This window comes from Coptis chinensis, chromosome 5, assembly GCF_015680905.1.
Source record: "Coptis chinensis isolate HL-2020 chromosome 5, ASM1568090v1, whole genome shotgun sequence".
NCBI lineage: Eukaryota > Viridiplantae > Streptophyta > Magnoliopsida > Ranunculales > Ranunculaceae > Coptis > Coptis chinensis.
This window is the reverse complement of record NC_141460.1, coordinates 83,229,658-83,251,076: the sequence shown is the minus strand read 5'-3', so window position 1 is coordinate 83,251,076 and position 21,419 is coordinate 83,229,658. Positions and strand designations below refer to the sequence as shown.

The 21,419-nt window shown below is 36.6% G+C and overlaps 3 protein-coding genes across 3 annotated transcripts in view; 2 read left to right on the top strand and 1 right to left on the bottom strand.

Moving 5' to 3' along the window:
* The window catches only part of LOC147499389 (uncharacterized), a 93,433-nt gene that overhangs the window by 31,205 nt on the left and 40,809 nt on the right, over positions 1-21,419 (bottom strand). The window lies entirely within an intron of this gene.
* Positions 2,211-8,577, top strand: LOC147499398 (mitogen-activated protein kinase 15-like). The gene is given in 11 exon segments (XM_086561204.1): positions 2,211-2,368; positions 3,160-3,333; positions 3,335-3,569; positions 3,713-3,840; positions 3,976-4,035; positions 4,479-4,628; positions 4,713-4,868; positions 4,955-5,166; positions 6,446-6,547; positions 6,680-6,840; positions 7,863-8,577. Coding segments are annotated over 11 exon segments (1,686 nt in total). The 5' UTR covers positions 2,211-2,344; the 3' UTR covers positions 8,147-8,577.
* LOC147499397 (conserved oligomeric Golgi complex subunit 7-like) lies at positions 8,959-13,915 on the top strand. Its single transcript, XM_086561203.1, is given in 10 exon segments — positions 8,959-9,297; positions 9,380-9,469; positions 9,542-9,661; positions 9,744-9,845; positions 9,982-10,253; positions 11,098-11,162; positions 11,165-11,242; positions 11,487-11,685; positions 12,531-13,215; positions 13,556-13,915. Coding segments are annotated over 10 exon segments (2,265 nt in total). The 5' UTR covers positions 8,959-8,988; the 3' UTR covers positions 13,901-13,915.

Below are 21,419 nucleotides of genomic sequence, written 5' to 3'. Positions count from 1 at the left end.
TATTACAAGCTCATATTGCACGTTCATTTAATCAAGTTTAAGAAAACCTTGAAGTTGATGGTTTTGTATTTTAGATTTAAGTAATGTGAATAATTCCGTCAAGATGGATTACAACACAGATTTGAACTCATTAATATTGACCCAGAGCCAGATTGTGCGCGTTACTGATGAATGATGCAATTATTTTCTAGTCAAGCAATTAAATAAGGTTGATTATAACTAATGTAGATACATCTCTTCATTTGATGTATATATATAACTCGATATGATATTAGGTTGGTTGGCAAGTGCAGGTAAATAACTAAGTTAATGATTTATGGAGATATATATAAGTACGTACGTACTAGGCTACTAGCAATGGTAAAATTTAATATTCATATCGAAATGTGGATTAGGACTTGTAACTTGTAAGCGTGCGTTGTCTTGTCTTAGGAACTCGATTAATACGGGTGGTAAAGAACTAAAGACTAAAAATACTTGTTGTTAATCAATTGTCCAAAATATGAAAATTGACATCCACCATGTAGTCTTTTCTCTCAGCTTTTGGAGTGCCCCTTTTCTGTGACCACCAACTTTTTTTTTTTCACAAAATCTGTAACCACCTGTCACTTGCTAGTGGAGAAGGAATTGGTTTTGTGAAGGTGACACTTTGGGGTCTTCGGTCGACAACACTCTGATTAGTGATTGGTTGCTTTAAACCTCTAAGCACATAGACACCAAATGTACTGTTGAATATTTTAAGAAAACCAGATGAAAAAGAAGAAGAAAAAACGAACGCAACAAGACAGTAAGAGCGATAGTGTTTGTGTTGTGCTTATCAAAGAGATAACTTATAATAAGAACAAATCTCACATTGATTTGTAAAATGAATTTGATCCTGATGATTTTTTGTATCATGCTACACATTTAATGTTTCTCTTTATCATTTAAAAATAGGAGCATCCAATTCAAAACCAAAATACATAGTACGTCTTAATTATACGAGTGGAAAGATCTCAAAATCTAATAGGCACATCTCTAAGGTGGCTAGCTCAATATATAGCGCGTGAACAGATTTTATCACCGCATGTGCACTTAATACCCATCCACACAATTCAATATTCAATGAATAATATTATCAGTTCGACATGCACATGCAAGGCAACAAGATTCCCATGTATTCTATCTCAGTTCTCACATGCCATTATTATTTTAGACAAAGCTTGGTCTATGAATTGGCAAGAAACTTTGTCTAAGATGGTCGGGAACTCATTCGTACCACAAGCTGTATTTTGTGAAACAAACACGGTTAACAGGTAGATGTGACCAATTTCCAACGAAATTGAGGAACATATGGATAAGTTGTTGCAAAAATACAAACGAACGTTTTGTTGAAAGACAAGGAAATATTTTTAAATAGGTTTTAGAATTTCAGTAAGTTCATACTTCATAGTCATGCTTGATCTTGGTAGAAGATGGACACTGTTACTGTTTAATGAATTTTCCTTCTTAATCAACCTCCTCCAATTTGTTTAGAAATATAAACTAATCACAAGTGGGAAAATTCAGTGCTTGTACGTACATTGTTTACCTGTTCTTGCATGCATCATATAAATTCCTAAAAATCTATAAAATAGAAACCTATGCCTGCCTTTCCTATATAAACAATGAAAAGAAAAAACGTTTTTCAAAAACATTTTAAAAATCTAAAAAATAGGAAACTACTTTTCAATATAAAAACGTTTCAAATTCTCAAAAATAGGAAACTACTTTTCAAATTTGACAGTGTCACTTTTGTCCTCTCTCTCTCTTCTGTAGACTCATTGTCTTCATTTTCAACTCTCTTCAAAATATCTCTCTCTCTCTCTATCAATCTCTCTCTTTCTTGTTTGTTTCGATCAAATCTAAGTTCCTTCTCCTCATTTCCACCTCACTTTTTTACCCATTGACTCAAAACTTTATTAAAAATAAAATAAAAATTATACTTTGTAGTTTCCAGCTTACATTTAGCTACACAAGTTACTAGTTATCATCGCCTTTCTTCTTCATTTTATCTAAAGTGTCGATCTTTCCACTTATTTAAGTGAAAACAATCTCTAACTATTGTTTTCAAGCTTACATTTTGTAGAAATATTGGTAAAAAAAATGTTCTTTTGGTTTAATTAAGTTGGGGGTAGTTGTGTGTTTTGAGGAATAAGATTGTTTTGATCATAAGATCTCTGTTGTCTTTTTCAAGTTTGTTGTGTTTGCGTTTAAGCTTATTTTTAGTGGATTTTGATACTGTGTCATCTGAAAGTCTTGGTTGTGAGGACATGTTTGTAGCTAGTTTCAGCTTTGGAGATTGATTTGAGAATTTATTGATAAAATGCAGCCGGATCAGAGAAAGAAGGTACTTAAACTAATCATTTTCATTTTTGTTATTGGTAGACATGTTAGATTAGTAGAATTTGGTTTATTTGATGTTCAGAACTGGGTGTAATGTTATAAGCCATGTTGTTAAATAATTCCTTGCATGGTTGAAGAGTTTTAAAGTTGTTAAATATTCTATAGACTACCTTTATACACCAATCAGGGCAAAAATATGTAGTGTATTGATCATGTGATCACTTGTTGCCTCTTCGTTCATTTGCCCTGCAATTTCCCTTTTACATTTTATCTGGGATGTATGGATACATGGTGCTTCAACCCATTTCCTGATGGATCTCTGGATATTTATGTTGTGGATATTTAAGGATAGACTTTGGTAGATAGTTTCTTTTCGCCTCGTTTGGAATGTGGTAGCGAGGATGCTTATCTCAGGAAACTAGGGAGAGGTCTTTGGTTAACAGGTCCTTGTTGCTATCGTTTTGAGTATATTGCTCAATAAAATATAGATGCTTTGTTGGCAAAGTGTGCAATTGTGAAACAATTATCCTGGCCTCTTTCTGTTTGTTCCCTGGCTTTGTATCAGTTGTAGGTTGCGTTCTCCTACTTCTATCCCTTTTTATGATATGTTGTTAGTCGTATTGGCTTTTACAATGAATCAGGCTTGTTGAGGTGTAAAGATATAACGCTAGTATTTGTGGTCACCAACTGTTATCCTAATTTTGTTTTCTGAACTATTTTTTGGGCCGTGCTACCAACTTTTATACCACTGTGAATTTTCTCAGACCCTTAACATTTATTCCTTTGATGGTGCAGGTATCTGCAGAAGTAGATTTTTTTACAGAGTATGGTGAGGGAAACCGGTACAGAATAGAAGAAGTTATCGGTAAAGGAAGCTATGGTGTTGTTTGCTCTGCTTATGATACACATTTAGGGGAGAAAGTTGCGATTAAGAAGATCAATGATATCTTCGAACATGTATCTGATGCCACAGCGCATTCTCCGCGAGATAAAGCTTCTTAGACTCCTCCGTCACCCTGACGTTGTTGAGATTAAGCACATCTTGTTGCCTCCTTCAAGAAGGGAGTTCAAAGACATTTATGTTGTTTTTGAGCTCATGGAATCCGATTTGCACCAGGTTATTAAAGCGAACGATGATTTGACCCTTGAACATTATCAATTCTTTCTCTATCAGCTTCTTCGTGGCCTGAAGTACATACATACAGGTACCTGTTACCAAGTTGTTACTATCTTCACATATGTGTATGTTGTGTCTGCCCACTAGTGTATATGTATGTGTTACGCGATTCACCTTCATCACATGTGATTTTTTCTTTTTTTTGTGGACTTATCTATGTGAGTTCTGCAGCAAATGTATTTCACCGGGATTTAAAACCGAAGAATATTCTAGCCAATGCTGACTGTAAGCTCAAGATATGTGACTTTGGTCTTGCTCGAGTTGCCTTCAATGATACTCCCACAGCCATATTTTGGACGGTACTTATACTCTTTTAAGCTGTAATCAGTATAGTTGGCAATTAAATAAATTTTTTCTTCTTCTTTTCCCACCATAGCGAATTTGATTGTCACTGCAGCTTCCAAATCTAATTATATCAAATTTGTATGTTTAAGGACTATGTTGCAACAAGGTGGTATAGAGCACCGGAATTGTGTGGATCCTTTTTCTCCAAGGTGCATAAGCTGCTCTTGTTTTTTGTTTTCTTGGAAGTAGTTTATTATACTCGTTATTCTTTTCGAAATGCTTAGGACCCATTGGGTCATTATCGTGGTAGTTACTTATGCAACAACACTAATAAGTCTCTCATATTTCCATTTGATAATTTAAATACATATAGAAGAAGAGGGATAGAGAGAGGATCATAAAAAAACAAAAAAATTATCAGGCAAAGCCCATAATAGCATACCTCAGTCAACGAGTTAAATGAAAGCAACGATTGTTGGGAATGTAGCTCTATTTTTTCTTCAGACTCAGAAAATTTGGAAATGAGGTGAGATGGGGACTGGGGATGACAAGTCATTTATGAGCATGTCTTGAGATTATAGTAAGGCTGTACTGCGGATTTGTACTCTGTTTTCCGCTTGGTAACATGTTCCACTTTCTTGATTTCTTACAGTACACTCCAGCAATAGATATATGGAGTATTGGCTGCATCTTTGCGGAGATTTTAACAGGGAAGGCTCTCTTTCCTGGAAAGAATGTAGTCCATCAATTGGATCTGATGACCGATTTGCTAGGGACACCTTCTACAGAAGCAACTAATAGGGTATGTTTCTTGCATGATGATTGTTGAAAATTGTGCACTTATTGGTTATTATATTCAGTGTTAGAACATTTTTCTTACTTATAGGTACGAAATGAGAAGGCCCGTAGGTATTTATTAAGCATGCGCAAGAAAAGACCTATACCTTTTGCCCAAAAGTTTCCAAATGCAGATCCATTAGCACTTCGTTTATTAGAAAGGATGCTAGCATTTGAACCCAAGGACCGACCTACTGCGGAAGAGGTACAGTGGGCATACATATTATCTATTCTACTTCGAAGCTATGCATGTTGAATCTAATGGAGTTGATTTGTGCAACAAGGTATCAGGCCTTGGCAGATCCATATTTTAGGGGCTTGGCCAAGGTTGAGAGGGAGCCTTCTGCTCAACCGGTAACGAAGATGGAATTTGAATTTGAGAGACGGAGGATAACTAAGGAAGATGTTCGAGAGCTCATTTATCGAGAAATTCTTGAGTACCATCCAAAGATGTTGAAAGAATTTCTGGAGGGAATTGAGCCGGTAGGCTTCATGTATCCAAGGTACAGATTTCTAAATCTATAGTCTACGATCTTTCTAGATATTCAGGAGGTATATAAGTCTTCTTTCCCTCCCACCAATCTGAGGCAACATTTCAATAAATAAGGAGTAATCTACTTACTGATTTTTGCAATACTTTTACGCTAGGTTACATTGACACTGACACATGTATTGGTGTCCGACACAGAGACCTATATGAAATAAGACACCGGGACACAGCTAAGTAACAAAAAGAACACCATGACTATTCTTTAGTTACACAACTATATTTTGGGCTCAAAACCTTACAACAAAGAGCTACCTTACAAATAAAATACTATGCAAGGGGGATATCATGGAGTTATGACTATGTTAATAGATTGATTTCTTATTCTTGTAGGGTTTCCAAAGAATCCCCAGTTTAAAATCCTAAGCATAATGTGTTTGTGTGTTCGACATGAGCGTCCAACACAGATTTTTTTCGAGAATATGAAGTTTCCATGTTACTTTACTTTCACGCCTGATGATTAATGATATTAACCCTTAGCTCTTTAGTGACACATTATCAAAGTTCTATTCTAGATTTCTCAATTATAATATATGTATATGCTCTATAAATTTGAAGGTGTCTAGTGACTTATTGTTCAAGCTTTGGGAGGTTGGGCTGAAGGTGTTGGGACTAAATCCCTCCTTCAAGGGAATAAAGTTGCAACTCAGAAAAATGTTATGGAACTCATCCAAACCTAGTCATTAGATGCTCAAAACCCGAACAAAGGAGGTATGCGTTGCATGATGTCCCAAATAGTTGGACTTAGATTAGAAGGAAAAGAATGAACATCAAAGGAAACCCAGATCAAACCTTTTTTCAGAGAAATGAAATTCAACGAAGAAACTAAACAGACTGTGTGTGTTAGCTAACTTACTTGATGAAGTTTGTGAGACTTGCTGTATTAGACCTGGATTTGGTTGAAATTTATTGGTATAGAAGTGAATATTTAGTGTTTCAATGCATAGTCAAAGAAGAAGGGGAAATATTCAAAATAAAAGAACCTCCATTTGCTAAAATCAATTTTCTTTTGCTCATATTTTTAAGAAGTCTGAACTCTGGACCATCAATAGCCTCATTTCCTGTTGTGAAATGAAAGATGAAGGACTTAATTCATGCGTTGTTTCGCACATTACTCACTTATCTGATAAAGTCCTGAGCTCAAGAGTATATTGTTGCGATACTACCAGTAATTTCACTTGTCAATTTTAGGCTTCTTGAGACAACAATAACCCTAATACTCTTGTCTTTTTCAGCGCTGTGGATCAGTTTAAGAAGCAATTCGCATGTCTTGAGGAGCAGTATGGCAATGGTGCAAGAGCTATTCCTCTTGACAGGCAACATGCATCACTGCCCAGGTATCCAGATTGTGTGATTGTAGATGCACTAATCTTTTTTCCTCTTATGGGTATTTTACAATTTTTTATATTATAATTTGTCCAGGGACCAGGGGTATTATTAAATTAAGTCATACTATTTTCTTCATGCAGACAGTGTGTTGTCTATTCGGATAATAATGCACAGAATCCAGTCGAGGTTGCAGATGATTTTTCCAAATGTTCCATCAAGGATATTGAAAACCCGCAGCCAGATAGAAACGGTGGAATCCCTATGACCAGAGTTCCTCTCCAGGTTCCTGCCAGAGCGCAAGGTGAAATGGATTTCTTTGGTGTTTTTTCAGTGTTGTTATAAAAGTAGATATTGCATCAATACACTCGATCAGAATTGAGAGAGTGAGAGAGAGATTGTAGTGCATAATCTTTCTCTCTTATGTTTCCAGTGGTCTCCTTAGTTAAGTGCAGCGCATATTAATATCGATACCCAAGTAAAATGGCAATGCTAGATCTTATAGATACGATATACTGGTGTATTTCTTTTAATATGCTCCAATTGTCTGATATGACTCATCTGTGATGCATAATCCCAAATATTGTTATGATCAGAGATTCCTCTTTTTTAGTCCTTCATTTGGGTTTTTGAGCCATGTCTTAAGAGTTTAAAGTTTAGACCATATATTTAATAAAGATGCAAAAGTGTCTTGAGTTCTTGACTAAGTTGAGTTTGCAGTAAAGCCTGGGACAAGTGGCTAGCCAACTTCACTGAGTTACGTATTGAGATTTCCTTTTACCCCTTCTATTTTGATTTACACCTGACGCCTGAGTGAGATAATTTAAAACTATGTTGTGATGCTTTTATAGATAATTTTGGAGCAATCTATGAAAGTTGTTATTTTCTTTGGAATCTAATGTGTTTATGCCAGAACATGTAACTATTTAAAGTTCTTTTGATGTCATACTCCTCAAATCTGTAGGAGTTAAGGACTTTCTACCCAAATTCGGGAAAGTCTTGCCAAGTTACAGTTGAAAGTTACAGTTGAGACTTTGGACACATATTAACAGGACTCTGAAAAAGATAGACAGATAATGAAGTGTATAGCTCTTTTGGAATCTTCCACGAAACAAGATTGTCAGAATTACATGCTGGATGAGATTCGAGAGTTTTGGGTGTTACTAACTCTCTAAGTAGTTCACTGTTCAAAAAGCGTATTAAGTAAATATATATACTTTTATCGTATATCTTTTTATTTAAGTTGGTTTAGAGCTCAATAAAGTCAAGGAAGTTCCCCATTTTCGATGCTTTGAAGTGGCTAATCTTGTTTGCTTATATTAACAGGCAGTGCTGCAAAGCCTGGAAAAGTTGTTGGTTCAGTGATGCGTTACAACAACTGTGGAACATCAGCGGAGATGTATCAACAAAGAAGAATGATATCAGACCCGTCTCTTCCAGCTCAATTTACAACTCCTGGCAATTCATATCCGAGAAGAAATTCCAGCTGTAAAAGTGAAAGAGAAGATGAAATTTTAGATGGATCTAATGGGGTTCAACCAAAACCTCAGTATCTTGCAAGGAAAGTTGCTGCAGCCCCAAAGGCGTTGCAGGCAGCCAATGGTAAATAGCTGGTTCAGTTGATCTTGACATTCTATTACCATCCTGACGATGAAAGATATCTGCCAGTTCCTCATCCACGGACACTTGGCCCCATTACCAACTCCTCTAGTCCACTACACTTGCTATCAGTGATTACTTTGAAGTTAGTGAGTTCAACGGTTGCTTCCACACATTTAAGGGAAGCGTAGGGATGCTTACTTAAAAAGTCAAACAAGATATTACTAATGTCAGATAGAGATATTACTGGATCCAATGACCATGACCACCTTCTACTAATAGAACTTCACAAGGAAGGAAGAAGAGATCCATTTTGTCTTTGTACCATTGTTTCTGTCATTTCGGCCTTTAGTGCAAACGAGTGTACTTATTAGCCATAGCTGGTTGTGAACCTGTCACACATTTTCGTGTTTTTGTTGAATAAAATGCCTCTTTCCATTTATTCTTTCAGAATCTAATTTCTAATCAAGTGAGCGGAGTGAACGTTTTTGGGAGGAGTGGGGGTATGTCCAGGTTTTTGTCTGTCTTCACCTATCTCTCTCTCCCTCTTTCTCTTAACCAAATCCTACTCTCTCTCTCTTTCCACCCACAAACCCATCTCTCCCTCTCTTTCTCTCTTTTCCACTCTCGTTCATGCTCCCACTGCTTAGCAGTTATCTATTAAATTGAATTGAAATTCTCAAATGAAATGTTAACGTATTGAAATATCACTGTATTTTACGGCATATTGTTTATATCATTCTTGACTTGACTCACTTTGACTTGACTAAATCTCGAAATATAAAAAGAGAGTTTTGTTGAAATGAATCGAAGATGTTGTTGATTGTTGAGTTTTGAGGTCCATCCTGAAAAGATGATGGTAGATTTAGGAGCATTCTCTGATCCAAAATTCGATCCGAAGAAATGGATAAACACAACAATAACAACATCAACATCAACATCAACACGTGAACAAGTAGATTACAACTCAATAGAGAAACATTTATCAGAGTTAGAAATGAAACTTCAAATGGTATCAGAAGAAATAAGCATTTCCTTAGAAGAACAAAGTAGTGCTGCTTTACTACGTGTCCCTAGAGCTACTCGTGATGTTATTCGTCTTCGTGATGATGCCCTTTCTTTCCGCTCTTCTGTTTCCACCATTCTCCTCAAACTTCGCAAGGTATAATAATGATAAAAAACCATTCTTTTTTGCTTTTGTATATCTCAATCAACACTATTTAACACTGCCCAAGTGTACGTAGGCGGAGGGCACGTCAGCTGAATCTATTGATGCCCTTGCCAAAGTCGACATAGTCAAACTAAGAATGGAAGCAGCTTATGAAACACTTCAGGTAATTTACAATGCTGCTTCTTGACTTCTCTTCGATTTGTGCTGTTTTTTCTTATTGTGGAATTATAAACAGGATGCTGCAGGGTTGACTCAATTAAGTGCTAGTGTGGAGGATGTGTTTGCCAGTGGAGATCTTCCACAGGCTGCAGAAACTTTGGCCAACATGAGACATTGCTTGTCTGCTGTAGGCGAGGTAATTTTTTTGTTTTGTTTAGAAAGGTATTAGGCTTCCCTAAAGTCTGCTGACATGGTTCTTGAGTTTCTATGTGTATTAGGTTGCAGAGTTTGCGAATGTTAGAAAGCAGCTTGAGGTGTTAGAAGATAGACTAGAAGAAATGGTTCAACCTCGTCTATCCGAGGCTTTATCTAATCGCAAGGTACTATAAATCTTAGGCTATTACAACCTAACAATTGCTTTCTGTCACCATAAGGCCATATCCCCTTTAAATTTGCATTTGTTTCGATTTGCTACTAGGTACTTGCATCATTCCCTTTACTACCGCTATTATGCAGGTTGATGCTGTCCAAGATTTTCGACAAATCCTCAATCGCATTGGGAGATTCAAGTCTTTAGAGTTGCACTATACTAGAATTCACCTGAAACCTCTAAAGTTACTTTGGGATGATTTTGACGCCAAACGTCGAGCTAATAAGATTCCAAATGAGAAGCTAGGAGAAAGTCTAGGAAGCTTTACTGACTCTTCCTCTGGTCCTCCCCCATTTTCGAGCTGGTTGCCAAGTTTCTACGATGAAGTACTCCTCTATCTCGAGCAAGAATGGAAGTGGTATGATGATATCCAGCTTGATTATAGAACTCAGCAAGTATTTTCCTAAAGCTGCCCTCTAGTGGTTGGTATTATATTTTGCTTAAGAGTCTGTTTGGCATCTTCTTATAACTGTCCATAGTGGTAAAGCAGAAATCACAGTTTATATACCACTAATATGATCGCGATAACTTTTTTTCTTTTGGACCATATGGATGCCCTGAATTTTTCTTATGGATTCTTATATATTAAAAAATAGTATTGCATTCTTTTTACCAGTGTTTGAGTATCAAATAAATTTTTTAGTTTCTACCAAAAGGATTTCTTGTTCTAGAGTTTACTTACCTAAATGGATCAAAAGTTGTCATTAATATATTTTCACTTTTAAGCTGCGTTGCATGGGTATGGCTGAGACATGGCAGGGACACTCCGGAGACACGGCATTTTCAGTTAAAATAGGGAGTGTCCGACATGGGTACGACTTCCATTTTGAAGTACCCGAACAACACAGCTTTTAAGTAGGAGTTCAGAAGCCCATCAAACTAGAACCAATCATCAGATTGTATGATTGTATCTCACTTTTCTACAGTAATTCTAAGAATTCTAACATTTTTTTCTGCATGCCTTGTGTTCTGTATTGGCATTTCTCAGAACATTAATTGATGGTGAACCTTAGGATAATGGAGTGGACAATATCTAACAAATATGGATGGAAACACCAATATTTTGTTTAGTGTATATCCATTTAAAGCATTTATTTGATTAATTTAACTATTACCTATTCCTCTCCACCTTTTAGACTTGAATTAATGTAAAACTTAAAACCTTGAACTTTAATATTACATTTACAAAATGAGATTTTCAGGTGTATGGTTGCTTTTCCTGATGATTATAGATCTCTTGTTCCAAAGTTATTGATAGAGACCATGGTTTCATTCCTCCAAGTTTTGTTTCTCGTGTCAATCTTGCCACTGGAGATGTTGTTCCTGAAACAAGGGCATTAGCTAAAGGTAGCATTTTAAATCTTCTTAGGATTCTTTCTTTTCTTTCTTTCTTTTTTATTCCTTAAAGTTATAGTTTCCTTTGCGTAATTACACTCTCGTAGTGCAAAATTATGGTTTTATCGAAGGATTCTTAACCTCTTTAGTTGTGATGCTAGATGACTTGAAGTTTTGATGTAAATATTGTAGTTGAGATGTTTTAAAAGCCTACCTGTTTTATCCTAATCTTCTGCATTCATCTGACACATTTCAGGCATATTGGATATCTTGTCTGGCGATATGTCAAAGGGTGCTAGGGTACAGACGAAACATCTGGAGTCCCTTATAGAGTTGCACCACATGACGGGAGCTTTTGCAAGGAATATTCAGCACTTGTTTTCAGAATCTAATCTTCAAGTTTTATTGGAGACACTGAAGACCGTCTTTTCTCCTTATGAAACATATAAACAGAGGTGAATACATAAACTAAGCCAATTGTATAATTATTTTGCTTATATATGAAGAGCATCATATTCAAGAAGTTTCATAGTATTTGGATGCTTATTTATTAAGAACGACTCTAGAGCAAGTCATTTCTTGAGCCGTTTTTGGACTCAATGATTCTCTGAACCATACAAATTACGCATGGGATGGCCAACTGAGAAGCTGCTCTTTTGAGCTCAGGAACAACTGACAGTTTCTTAGTCAATGTCTTTCTACCTGCTCAAGTCTTGAAACAATGATGAACAGAAACAGAGATAAGTGATCTTCTGGTTTTGATTTTTTCATCTTTTTGCCTGTTTGTGCAAACGACAGTCATGTAGAAGTATAGGTGCTGATGATGTCATCTTGGTTTAGATCCTCGTGCTTTTAGATAAATAGTTTTTATACAACAAGCAAAACTTTTTGTTTTCATTTTCATATAGATATGATTAAGGTAAATTAAACAAATTAAGAACAACAATTCTTTTGCCCTCTTCTTAATTATTAGTTTTTCATACCACTTTTGTTTGCTGTGTGGACGATAAGGGAAAAGATACATATAGGTTCATCTTCTAGGCTGCACATGGAGCAATTAGTGAGCTGGATATACACACAACTCCTTTTCTGAGAATATAGAGGTTAAGGAAAACTATGCCAAGCGAAGTACCCCATATGAAGGAATAAACTTTGGAGGAGTTAAGGATAATTGAAATTAACCTTTGTGAGGAAGATAGCCATTATCCTAGTAACTTTGTACTCTTCTAGATCTTTGTATGGATCGACAAATGTTGTTTTTATTTTTTCGTGAACTTACATTGTAAGCTTTGGTTTCTAGGTATGGACAGATGGAGCGTGCCATTCTATCTTCAGAAATTGCTGGGATCGATCTGAGGGGAGCCGTTACTCGTGGTGTGGGGGCCCAAGGGATTGAGCTCAGTGAAACTGTTCGAAGGGTGGAGGAATCCATCCCACAAGCTATAGTGCTTCTTGAAGCAGCTGTCGAACGATGCATCAGCTTTACTGGAGGTTCTGAGGCAGACGAGCTTATTCTTGCACTTGATGATATTATGTTGCAGTATATTTCTGCCCTTCAGGAGACCTTAAAGTCCCTAAGAACAGTCTGTGGAGTGGATGGTACAGGTGATGTTGCTAGTACAAAGAAGGAAACAGGATCAGATAGAAAGGAAGGAACTCACCACACCCGCAAAGTGGATATGATTTCAGACGAGGAGGAGTGGTCTATTGTTCAAGGAGCGTTGCAGCTTCTAACAGTCGCATATTGTCTAACCAGCAGATTTTCAGTCTTTGAGGCTTCATTAAGAGCTACCCTTGCCAGGCTCAATACAAGTTTTTCCCTTTCAGTTTTCGGCACAAGTCTGGATCAAAACCAATCGCATGTAGACAGTAATGATGTAAATGGAGAATTGTCTATGGCAGGAAAGGCTCGTTTGGACTAGCAGCTCTCATGCCTTATTTTTATCCCTGACAAAGCTAGAACACTACTTAGCCTTTTAGATCAGGTACATTATTACACTAGTGTATTTGATCCAATAAGCTACAGTAATCTTGCCAATCTCTTTTTGTACATTGTCAAAAATTTAATTGGCTTCCGTGGTGTTTTTAATAAACAAAACCTTCTAATTGATATAGTTTGAGAAGTTACAGCAACACTTAACTGTAGTTATTTTGTTACTGAGTTTCTTACTTTATATTCCTCATTTCCCCACTTTTTCAGTTTTTCTATATAAGAACGCCTTTGTCACACTTGTAGTGCTCCCACGTTCCTACTGTTCTCCACCAAGACCTATCACTGTTATAATTATTCCGGTCATTAATACACCTTTTTATACCATTTTGCAGTCAAAAGATCCCGCTTTTCATGCCCTACCACTTGCATCTCAAAGAGTAGCAGCATTTGCTGACACAGTTAATGATCTCGTCTATGATGTTCTCATATCCAAAGTACGACAACGTTTAAGTGATGTGGCGCGGTTGCCGGTATGGTCCTCCATAGAGGAACCAAGTGCTTTTGCTCTTCCAAGCTTCAGTGTTTATCCCCAGTCTTATGTTACCAGTGTTGGTGAATATCTTCTTACATTACCCCAACAGTTGGAGCCACTTGCAGAGGGCATTTCTAGCAGTGATGGCAACACTGATGAAGCTCAATTCTTTGCAACTGAATGGATGTTCAAGGTAATCATTTGATCACCTTCTCAGCATTTTCCTAAGCACACCACCCTTTCTCTTCCTCTTTTTCTACTCCCTTCTTCACATTTTTTTTGTTCTCAATGCTAACAATTATCAAATCAAATATTTATTTTTTTTTATTTTTTATTTTAATATCAATGTCTAGATCTTTTCATCCTCCAAAAGTACTATATTTCTTACTAGGTAATGCATTGCGATATTGAAAGAAAGACGGAGAAATTAACTTAAAAATTACAGACATTGTTTCTTTAAATTTGTGAATGTTGAGATGTTAATATATTCCCATGAGATAGTTAAAGACTTCCATTACAGCATAGAATCCTGGGGCGCTATGCATCACCAATTGGTTTTGAGTTGATGCTCAAAAAAAGTTTAAGATGGTATCAGAGCATGTGTTTGCCCCAAAGGGGTATGTTTACTCCATGTCACTTCCCCACGCTCAAGTGGTTTTTCACACACGAGGGGCTTTGATGAGATGATAGTATAGTCCTACATAGATAGTAAAACCTTGCATTACAATATGTATTCCTGGGGTTGCTCCACTCATAGCCCATTGGTTTTAACTTTTGAGTTGGATGCTCTAAAAGTTTAATAATGAACAATTATTATCAAATGATTGATAGATAATTCCGTAAGTGCAGACATGTTCATAATTAACACATTTCATAACAAAATATTAGTCAGCAATTCATTAACAATCTCAATCTTCCTTTTGAATTCCCAAATTCAAAAATTTGTGATTAGTGATTGGCTAACATTACTGGAAAAGTTATATGAATTGGATTATATTACTACTAACTATGACCATGTTATAAATGACTGTTGTTTTAACTTAAAAGGTTGGGCGGAGGGTGCTACTGTGCTTTACATGGAGCAGTTATTAGGGATCCAGTATATAACTGATCGGGGAGCACAGCAGTTGTCAGCTGATATCAGTATTTGAGTAATGTTCTTCAGCTCTTTCAATGCCTATTCCTCCAGTCCTAGCCACATTTCACACTTGCTTTTCCACTCCAAGAGATCAGCTTTGAGATCTTGTAAAGTCTGATGCTGGTAACCAGCTTGATATTCCAACTGCTCAACTTGCATGCAGGATCCGCGTGTAACTCTTTGATCAGTAAAGCTTTGTATGTATGATTTTTGTCTCCCTTTTTTTTTTCCTTTGTAACCTTGAATGCATTTTATGATGCTTTGTGTTTAATCAATAGTGTGGAATGCTTTGTCATTCAGCCCCATCCCAAGTTATAATAGATAAGCGCTTTGATTGGACTTACTTCCTTCTATAATAAAGTAACTGTGCAACTTAACAAGGATTCGAGTAAGGGTTGTCGGGTACCTGGAATAATATGTAGTATGTATGTGGTATGAAAAAAGCTTAAGAGACGTTAGGTTTACAGCTGCATCTCAATATAGGTATTGCATAAGAGCAGCCTGTTCTAAATGTCAATTCTTGAACAGATCTGTTTCTACGTGCAAATGATACTAGCATGGCCACTGCAATTATTCTGAGCTAGAGTTAGTGCATAAAGCAACTGTTTGAAAATATGGTTGTACAGGATAGACTTCCACGGATGCCAACTTACTAACTCTAACAGACGCATAATTTTTTTTTGCTCGATTCTAAGAGATTATAAGCATATATATCCACATTCCTACAAATGAGACGACCCCCATAAAATGGAGAGCTTTTTGCCCCCCACATGGTAGTTTAATATCAGATCCCATTATAAATTCGGGTATGGACGCTCACAATGTACAGGTGGGGCCCCTATCAATCAAAACCATGGTCGTTAAGAAATACGTTGAGAACCATGGTTGCTGAGAAATACGCCGCGAAGCAGCTACAATCAATGGAAACCAAGTTTAAAATTCAAGAATTTCAATTTGATAGACTTGAAACAAAATTCTTATAGAAAATTTTACATCACGGGTTAAAAGGTAAACAATAAGGACGAACCAACTCGCAAACTCACAAGATAAACCAGTTCGAATTGGCCCAATTCGCAAGCACCAACCATCTGTGAGAGGATAGCCATATACTACTGCAATCAGTCAGGCAAGCCCAAGTTAGATGAAATATCAAGTGAGCTATCAAGGAGCCTGCTAGATGAAATATCAACTGTCAAGTATCTACAGTAAGATACCTCATATGTTATAATAGATTCATATGTTGGTATCAATACCCCTGTCACATCTAAGGGAGTAATATTAGTTAACCCAAGAAAACAAAAGAGGGGTTTGTTTGGAGAAGAAAACAAAAGAAGGGATTTTATGGGCCTGTTTTGAGCCTCACTAAAACAACATACCACCAGATACTCCCCACATTTGTTCACGCCATAAACCCAGAAAACAGGATTAGACTGTTAGAGTTAGGGACGGAGGCCCTACGGGCCCCACATTTTCTCCTTATTTGTTGTAGTTATATAGATTATATAAAAAGAATAGAAAAGAGAGAGATGAAGAGCAAGAAAACTTGCATCGAATATGGAATACTTAACTATAATGTTCTGGTTTTCATTGGTATGGGCATGTCTCCATGTTCTTAAATACGCAAGATTCACCAGCAAACTCCTCCCACCCGGTCCAATTCCTATTCCTGTCATTGGGAAACTTGGCAGCAAGACTCCATGAGTCAGTTGCAGGATTAGCCAAGACTTATGCCCCTCTTATGACTATTCAACTTGGCAGTGTAACCACTATTGTTGTTTCTTCTGCAAACATGGCCAAAGAAGTTCTCCAGAAACATGACTAACCTTTTCTGCACGAGCCATTCCGGATGCTTGGTGGAGATACTCCAAACTCACCCGCGAGGTTCCAATGGTGTGCTACCCCCAATTGATCTTCAATGGCGTAATTTTTAATTTTTTACTTCTCAAATGTTTACCAGTCAAAGACTCAATGACCAGACAGTAAGACTCAGAAGGTGCTGATCTCATGACCTGGTGACTTACATCCGAGAGCGCCCAGGTCTAGAGACGAGGATTAATATTGGCCAAATTAAAAAAAAAGAATTCTAAAGTAGTAAAATTTGAGGACTACAACCGATTGGTTATAGTATAACATTCTTTTTTTTTTTTTAAAAAAAAAAAACATGGAAGACTATAAAATTGTATGAAATAATAAAGAATTTAGAATTTACTAAACTAGTAAAGTTTAAACAAAACAATTGATTGGTTTTGATCGGCCATTTCATCAAACAAAACCCATAAAATAGTGATCAATGTCGGTCAAAGCGTTTGTTGCATTTGATTTGTTCTAGATTATGTATGACATAACAAAAACTTTAGGGTTTTCTAAATTAGTAAAATTTTGGAAAATCATTTGATTTGTTATAGATTCTTGCTTAGTTTTATTTCCACTAATTGTGTTTAGACTTATTTCATTTTAGTAAGACTATTCGTTTTAGTAATTGGTTTCGTTAAGAAACCTTGTGTCCAATTTAACATCCAATTTTCATTAGGAATTTAGTACTCTTTACTTTGTAAAACAGGAAGACAACCTTTCTAATCCATTCAACCATTATTATTGAATCAAAGAATTTCTCTCACAATTAGTTTAGTTTCCTTAGTTAATCACTTCCACTTCGTCACGCACATCACATCGAACAAATAAAACTATAAAAATCATGAAATATTTAAAATTAATGCGAAGTAGAAAAAAATGGGAGGGTTTTTAATTTAATTACCCCCTAAAAGTATATACCCCTTTTGTGAAAACCTCTCATTTTGGAAATCATTACAGATTGCACCCCACTCTGTTTTTTATCTGTTACCCAAACGTTGATATTTTATATATTGACAATTTTAGCCTTAAACTAAAGTATATGAGTATACCTCGATTAGTCATGTGGTAAGACTTCAAATCAAAAAAACACTTCGATAAAATACAACATTATCAACCCCGTTGGCTGCCTGATGCGCCAAAATACTATTGTTTCTTGTGCTCTAGATGCAGGGGCGGATCTACAGTTATCGACGGGGCTACAGCCCCAAAACTTCCCAAAAAAAATTAGTATGAACACCATTTACAAATCGATACTACATTGAGTCCTAGAGTGAATTCTGTGAAACCGTCGAGAACCGTGAGCGATAACTGATCAAGCTATTGCACTAGTTCAAGCTGGTGTACTTGTTATCTGTTTAGCAGTGGAGAACCTGATTTGATACCCCATCGCTGATTGCTAAAGCGGGGATTAATGCGATACGTGAAGGGCATACAAGGTATACTCCTAATGCTGGTACTTTTGAGTTATGTAAAGCGATATGTCATAAACTTGAAGAAGAGAATGGTATTAGTTATACACCTGATCAGATTTTAGTTAGTAATGGTGCTAAATAAAGTGTACTTCAAGGATTGCTTGATGTTTGTTCGCAGGGTGATGAGGTTATAATTCCCCGATCCGTTTATGTTAGTTGTCCTGAAATGGCTAGAATGGCTGATGCAAATCTGGTGATTGTAGAAACATCTTTGAATAATAACTTTTTGTTGGATCCTAAAGTTTTAGAATCAAAACTTAATGAGAAGTCGAGGGTACTTATTCTATGTTCGCCTTCGAATCCAACTGGATCTGTTTATCCTAGAAAACTTATGGAGGAGATTGCTAAAATAGTTCACGAAAACATCCTAGACTATTAGTGTTATCGGATGACATTTATGAACATATCGTTTATGCACCGCCTACTCATATTAGCTTTTTGCTTCTTTGCTTGGAATGTGGGAGAGAACATTGATTTGTTAATGGGTTTTCGGCTACGTTTTGCAATGACCGGTTGGAGACTTGGGTACCTTCTTTGGTCCAACACATTTTGTTCAAGCTTGTGGGAAGATTCAAAGTCAAGCTACTTTAGGTGCTAGTAGTATTTCACAAAAAGCTAGAGTTGCCGCTTTTAGGACTTGATATCTTTGGAGGTGAAACCGCTGGTTTTGGCGTGGTATGCAATATATTAAACCACACATTTCTTAATAACTAGCCATTTGGCCCGCCTATGACCGGACTTGCTATATAGATAGCTAATAACTCAAAAGCCTAAAGTCCACTTGAATAAATAATATATGTATATTGATAGCTAATGATTTATTAGGCTTACTTTGTTTAAAGGGTTTATATTTTTCTAATTTTTTTAAGGGATTGTTAACCAAGCTCTCAAACCTTGATCTAGTAAGTGCAATCGCATACATCTTTTCTCGGTAGAGTCTTAAGCATAAAGATCAACTTCTCGCACAATGAACCAAGTAATAAGAAGTGCAATCGCATTACATTTTTTCGCAAAGTCTTAAGCATAAAGATCAACTTCAAGCACAATGAACCAAGAATAAGAAGTTTATGTGGATGAATAGGAATATGTATTTGTATTTGTATTTTGTTAAGCGGTACCGGTCAGCTAGCTCCAACACGCCTCATATCTTATTTTACAGAGCAAAGTTAAGAATATATCGAAGTCCGGATAAAAGAGTAAGAGTAAGCCTTCCACTTGGCCTTCCACTTGGAAAGCATGGGAAACTAGCTAAATTATCCGTTGAACTCTAGTCTCACCCTTAATAGATTTTCAAATTACATATACAATCCATAGATTGGAATCATTTGGCACCAAAGTTCCAAGAAAGTATATAAGATTGGTTTCCATCATACATAGTCAAGACAAGCAGGATCGCTTTGGCAACCATTACTAACCCTTTTGGCCACGTGGTGGAGGATCTCAACATTGCATATCTAACACATCACTTGGGGACTAACATAATTGGGAAATTGAGTTCTGCTCTTGGTGGTCAATCACAATTTACAAATGCATTAACTTGATGTTGTCAACCCGCTATATAATGTTGGTCATTCATGAGGCTTCCATCCCACTTATCCATTTGGACTCCTTTCCCTAGTTTAAACCGGGAGCTCAACTGGATCTGTCATTGCCCTCTTAGGAGCATAGTGAACACCATAAAAAAGAAGAAACTATTCTTCTTATTATGGATAAATTTTGTTTCTAGTTTCTACGTGGAACCGATTTGCACTTTTGCAGAGTTCTTAGTGATACCATAATGTTATATAGCCTATCTCTTCTTCTTTTTTCACTTACCTTTTCTTATGCATAAATATTGTTTATACTTTTTAGTTTTTACGTAGTGGAACCGGATTTGCACTTTTGCGAGTTCTTAGTGATACCAAGAATGTTATATAGCCTATTTCTTCTTCTTTTCACTTACCTTTTCTTATGCATAAATATTGTTTATATACTTTTAGTTTCTACCTAGTGGAACTGATTTGCACTTTTGCAGAAGTTCTTAGTGATACCAAAGAATATTATATAGCTCATCTCTTCTACTTGTTTTACTTACCTTTTCTTATGGATAATTTGACAAACCTTGATCTAGTAAGTGCAATGCGTGACATCTTTTTCGCATCGCATGCGATGCATCGCCAGCGAAAAGACAAATCGATATCAATTTCAAATCTAGATGAGAGTCCTACCTTAGCTTTCTCAGCTGCTTGACGAAGTATTTGGACAACTAAAATTAAGAAATCTAAAAAGTGCTACTAATAAGAACAAAATCTACTGAAGACTTGGCAATCAAATCATTGCTCAAACTACAAAGATTGGAGTTGATGCGAACATATCGGTTGTAAATGGTTTGATTACTATGTACTCAAAATGTGGTAGGATTGAAGAAACACAGGAGGTTTTCGATTCAATAAGTGAGAAGAACTTAATTTCTTGGAACGCCATGATCTCAGGGTATGCTCAAAATGGCCAAGGAACAAAAGCAGTGCAGATTTTTGAGAGCATGTTGAAATCAAGTCTCGCCCCTGATCATATAAGCTATGTTGCTGTTCTATCAGGTTGTAGTCATTCGGGACTCGTTATGGAAGGAAAACAAGACTTTGATTCCATGACAAAAGATCAAGGTATATCTCCAACTTCATAGCATTTTGCTTGTATGGTTGACCTTCTTGGACATGATGGGTTGCTAGAGGATGCCAAGAAAATGATTGATGAGATGCCCATGGAAGCATGTGCTAGTGCTTGGGGAGCTTTAGCGCATGTCGTACCCATGGTAATGCAGACTTGGCACATTGTGCTGTGAAGCATTTGTTTGAGTTGGATCCAAAACATTCAGGAAGTTATGTCCTACTAGCCAACCTCATTATGCAGACTTCGAAATCTGAATGCCCTTTCAGATGTGAGGAAACTGATGAGAGAAAGAGGCATTAGGAAAAATCCTGGTTGTAGCTAGATTGAAGCTGGGAACAGGGTACATGTGTTCACTGTAGATGATACAGGCCACCCACAAATCAATTATGTTTGTAGAAAGTTAGAAGAGCTTCTTAAGAAGATTGAAGATACAGTGATTACATAAATAAGAATGGTTATGAGGAATCTCGGGGCTACCATAGTGAGAAACTTGCGCTTGCTTTTGGGTTCTTGAGCTTACCCTCGGGTGTGTGCCGCCATGTCATGAAAAACTTAAGGGTGTGCACCGATTGTCACACTATAGGAAAACAACGATTCAAACTATAATCCAA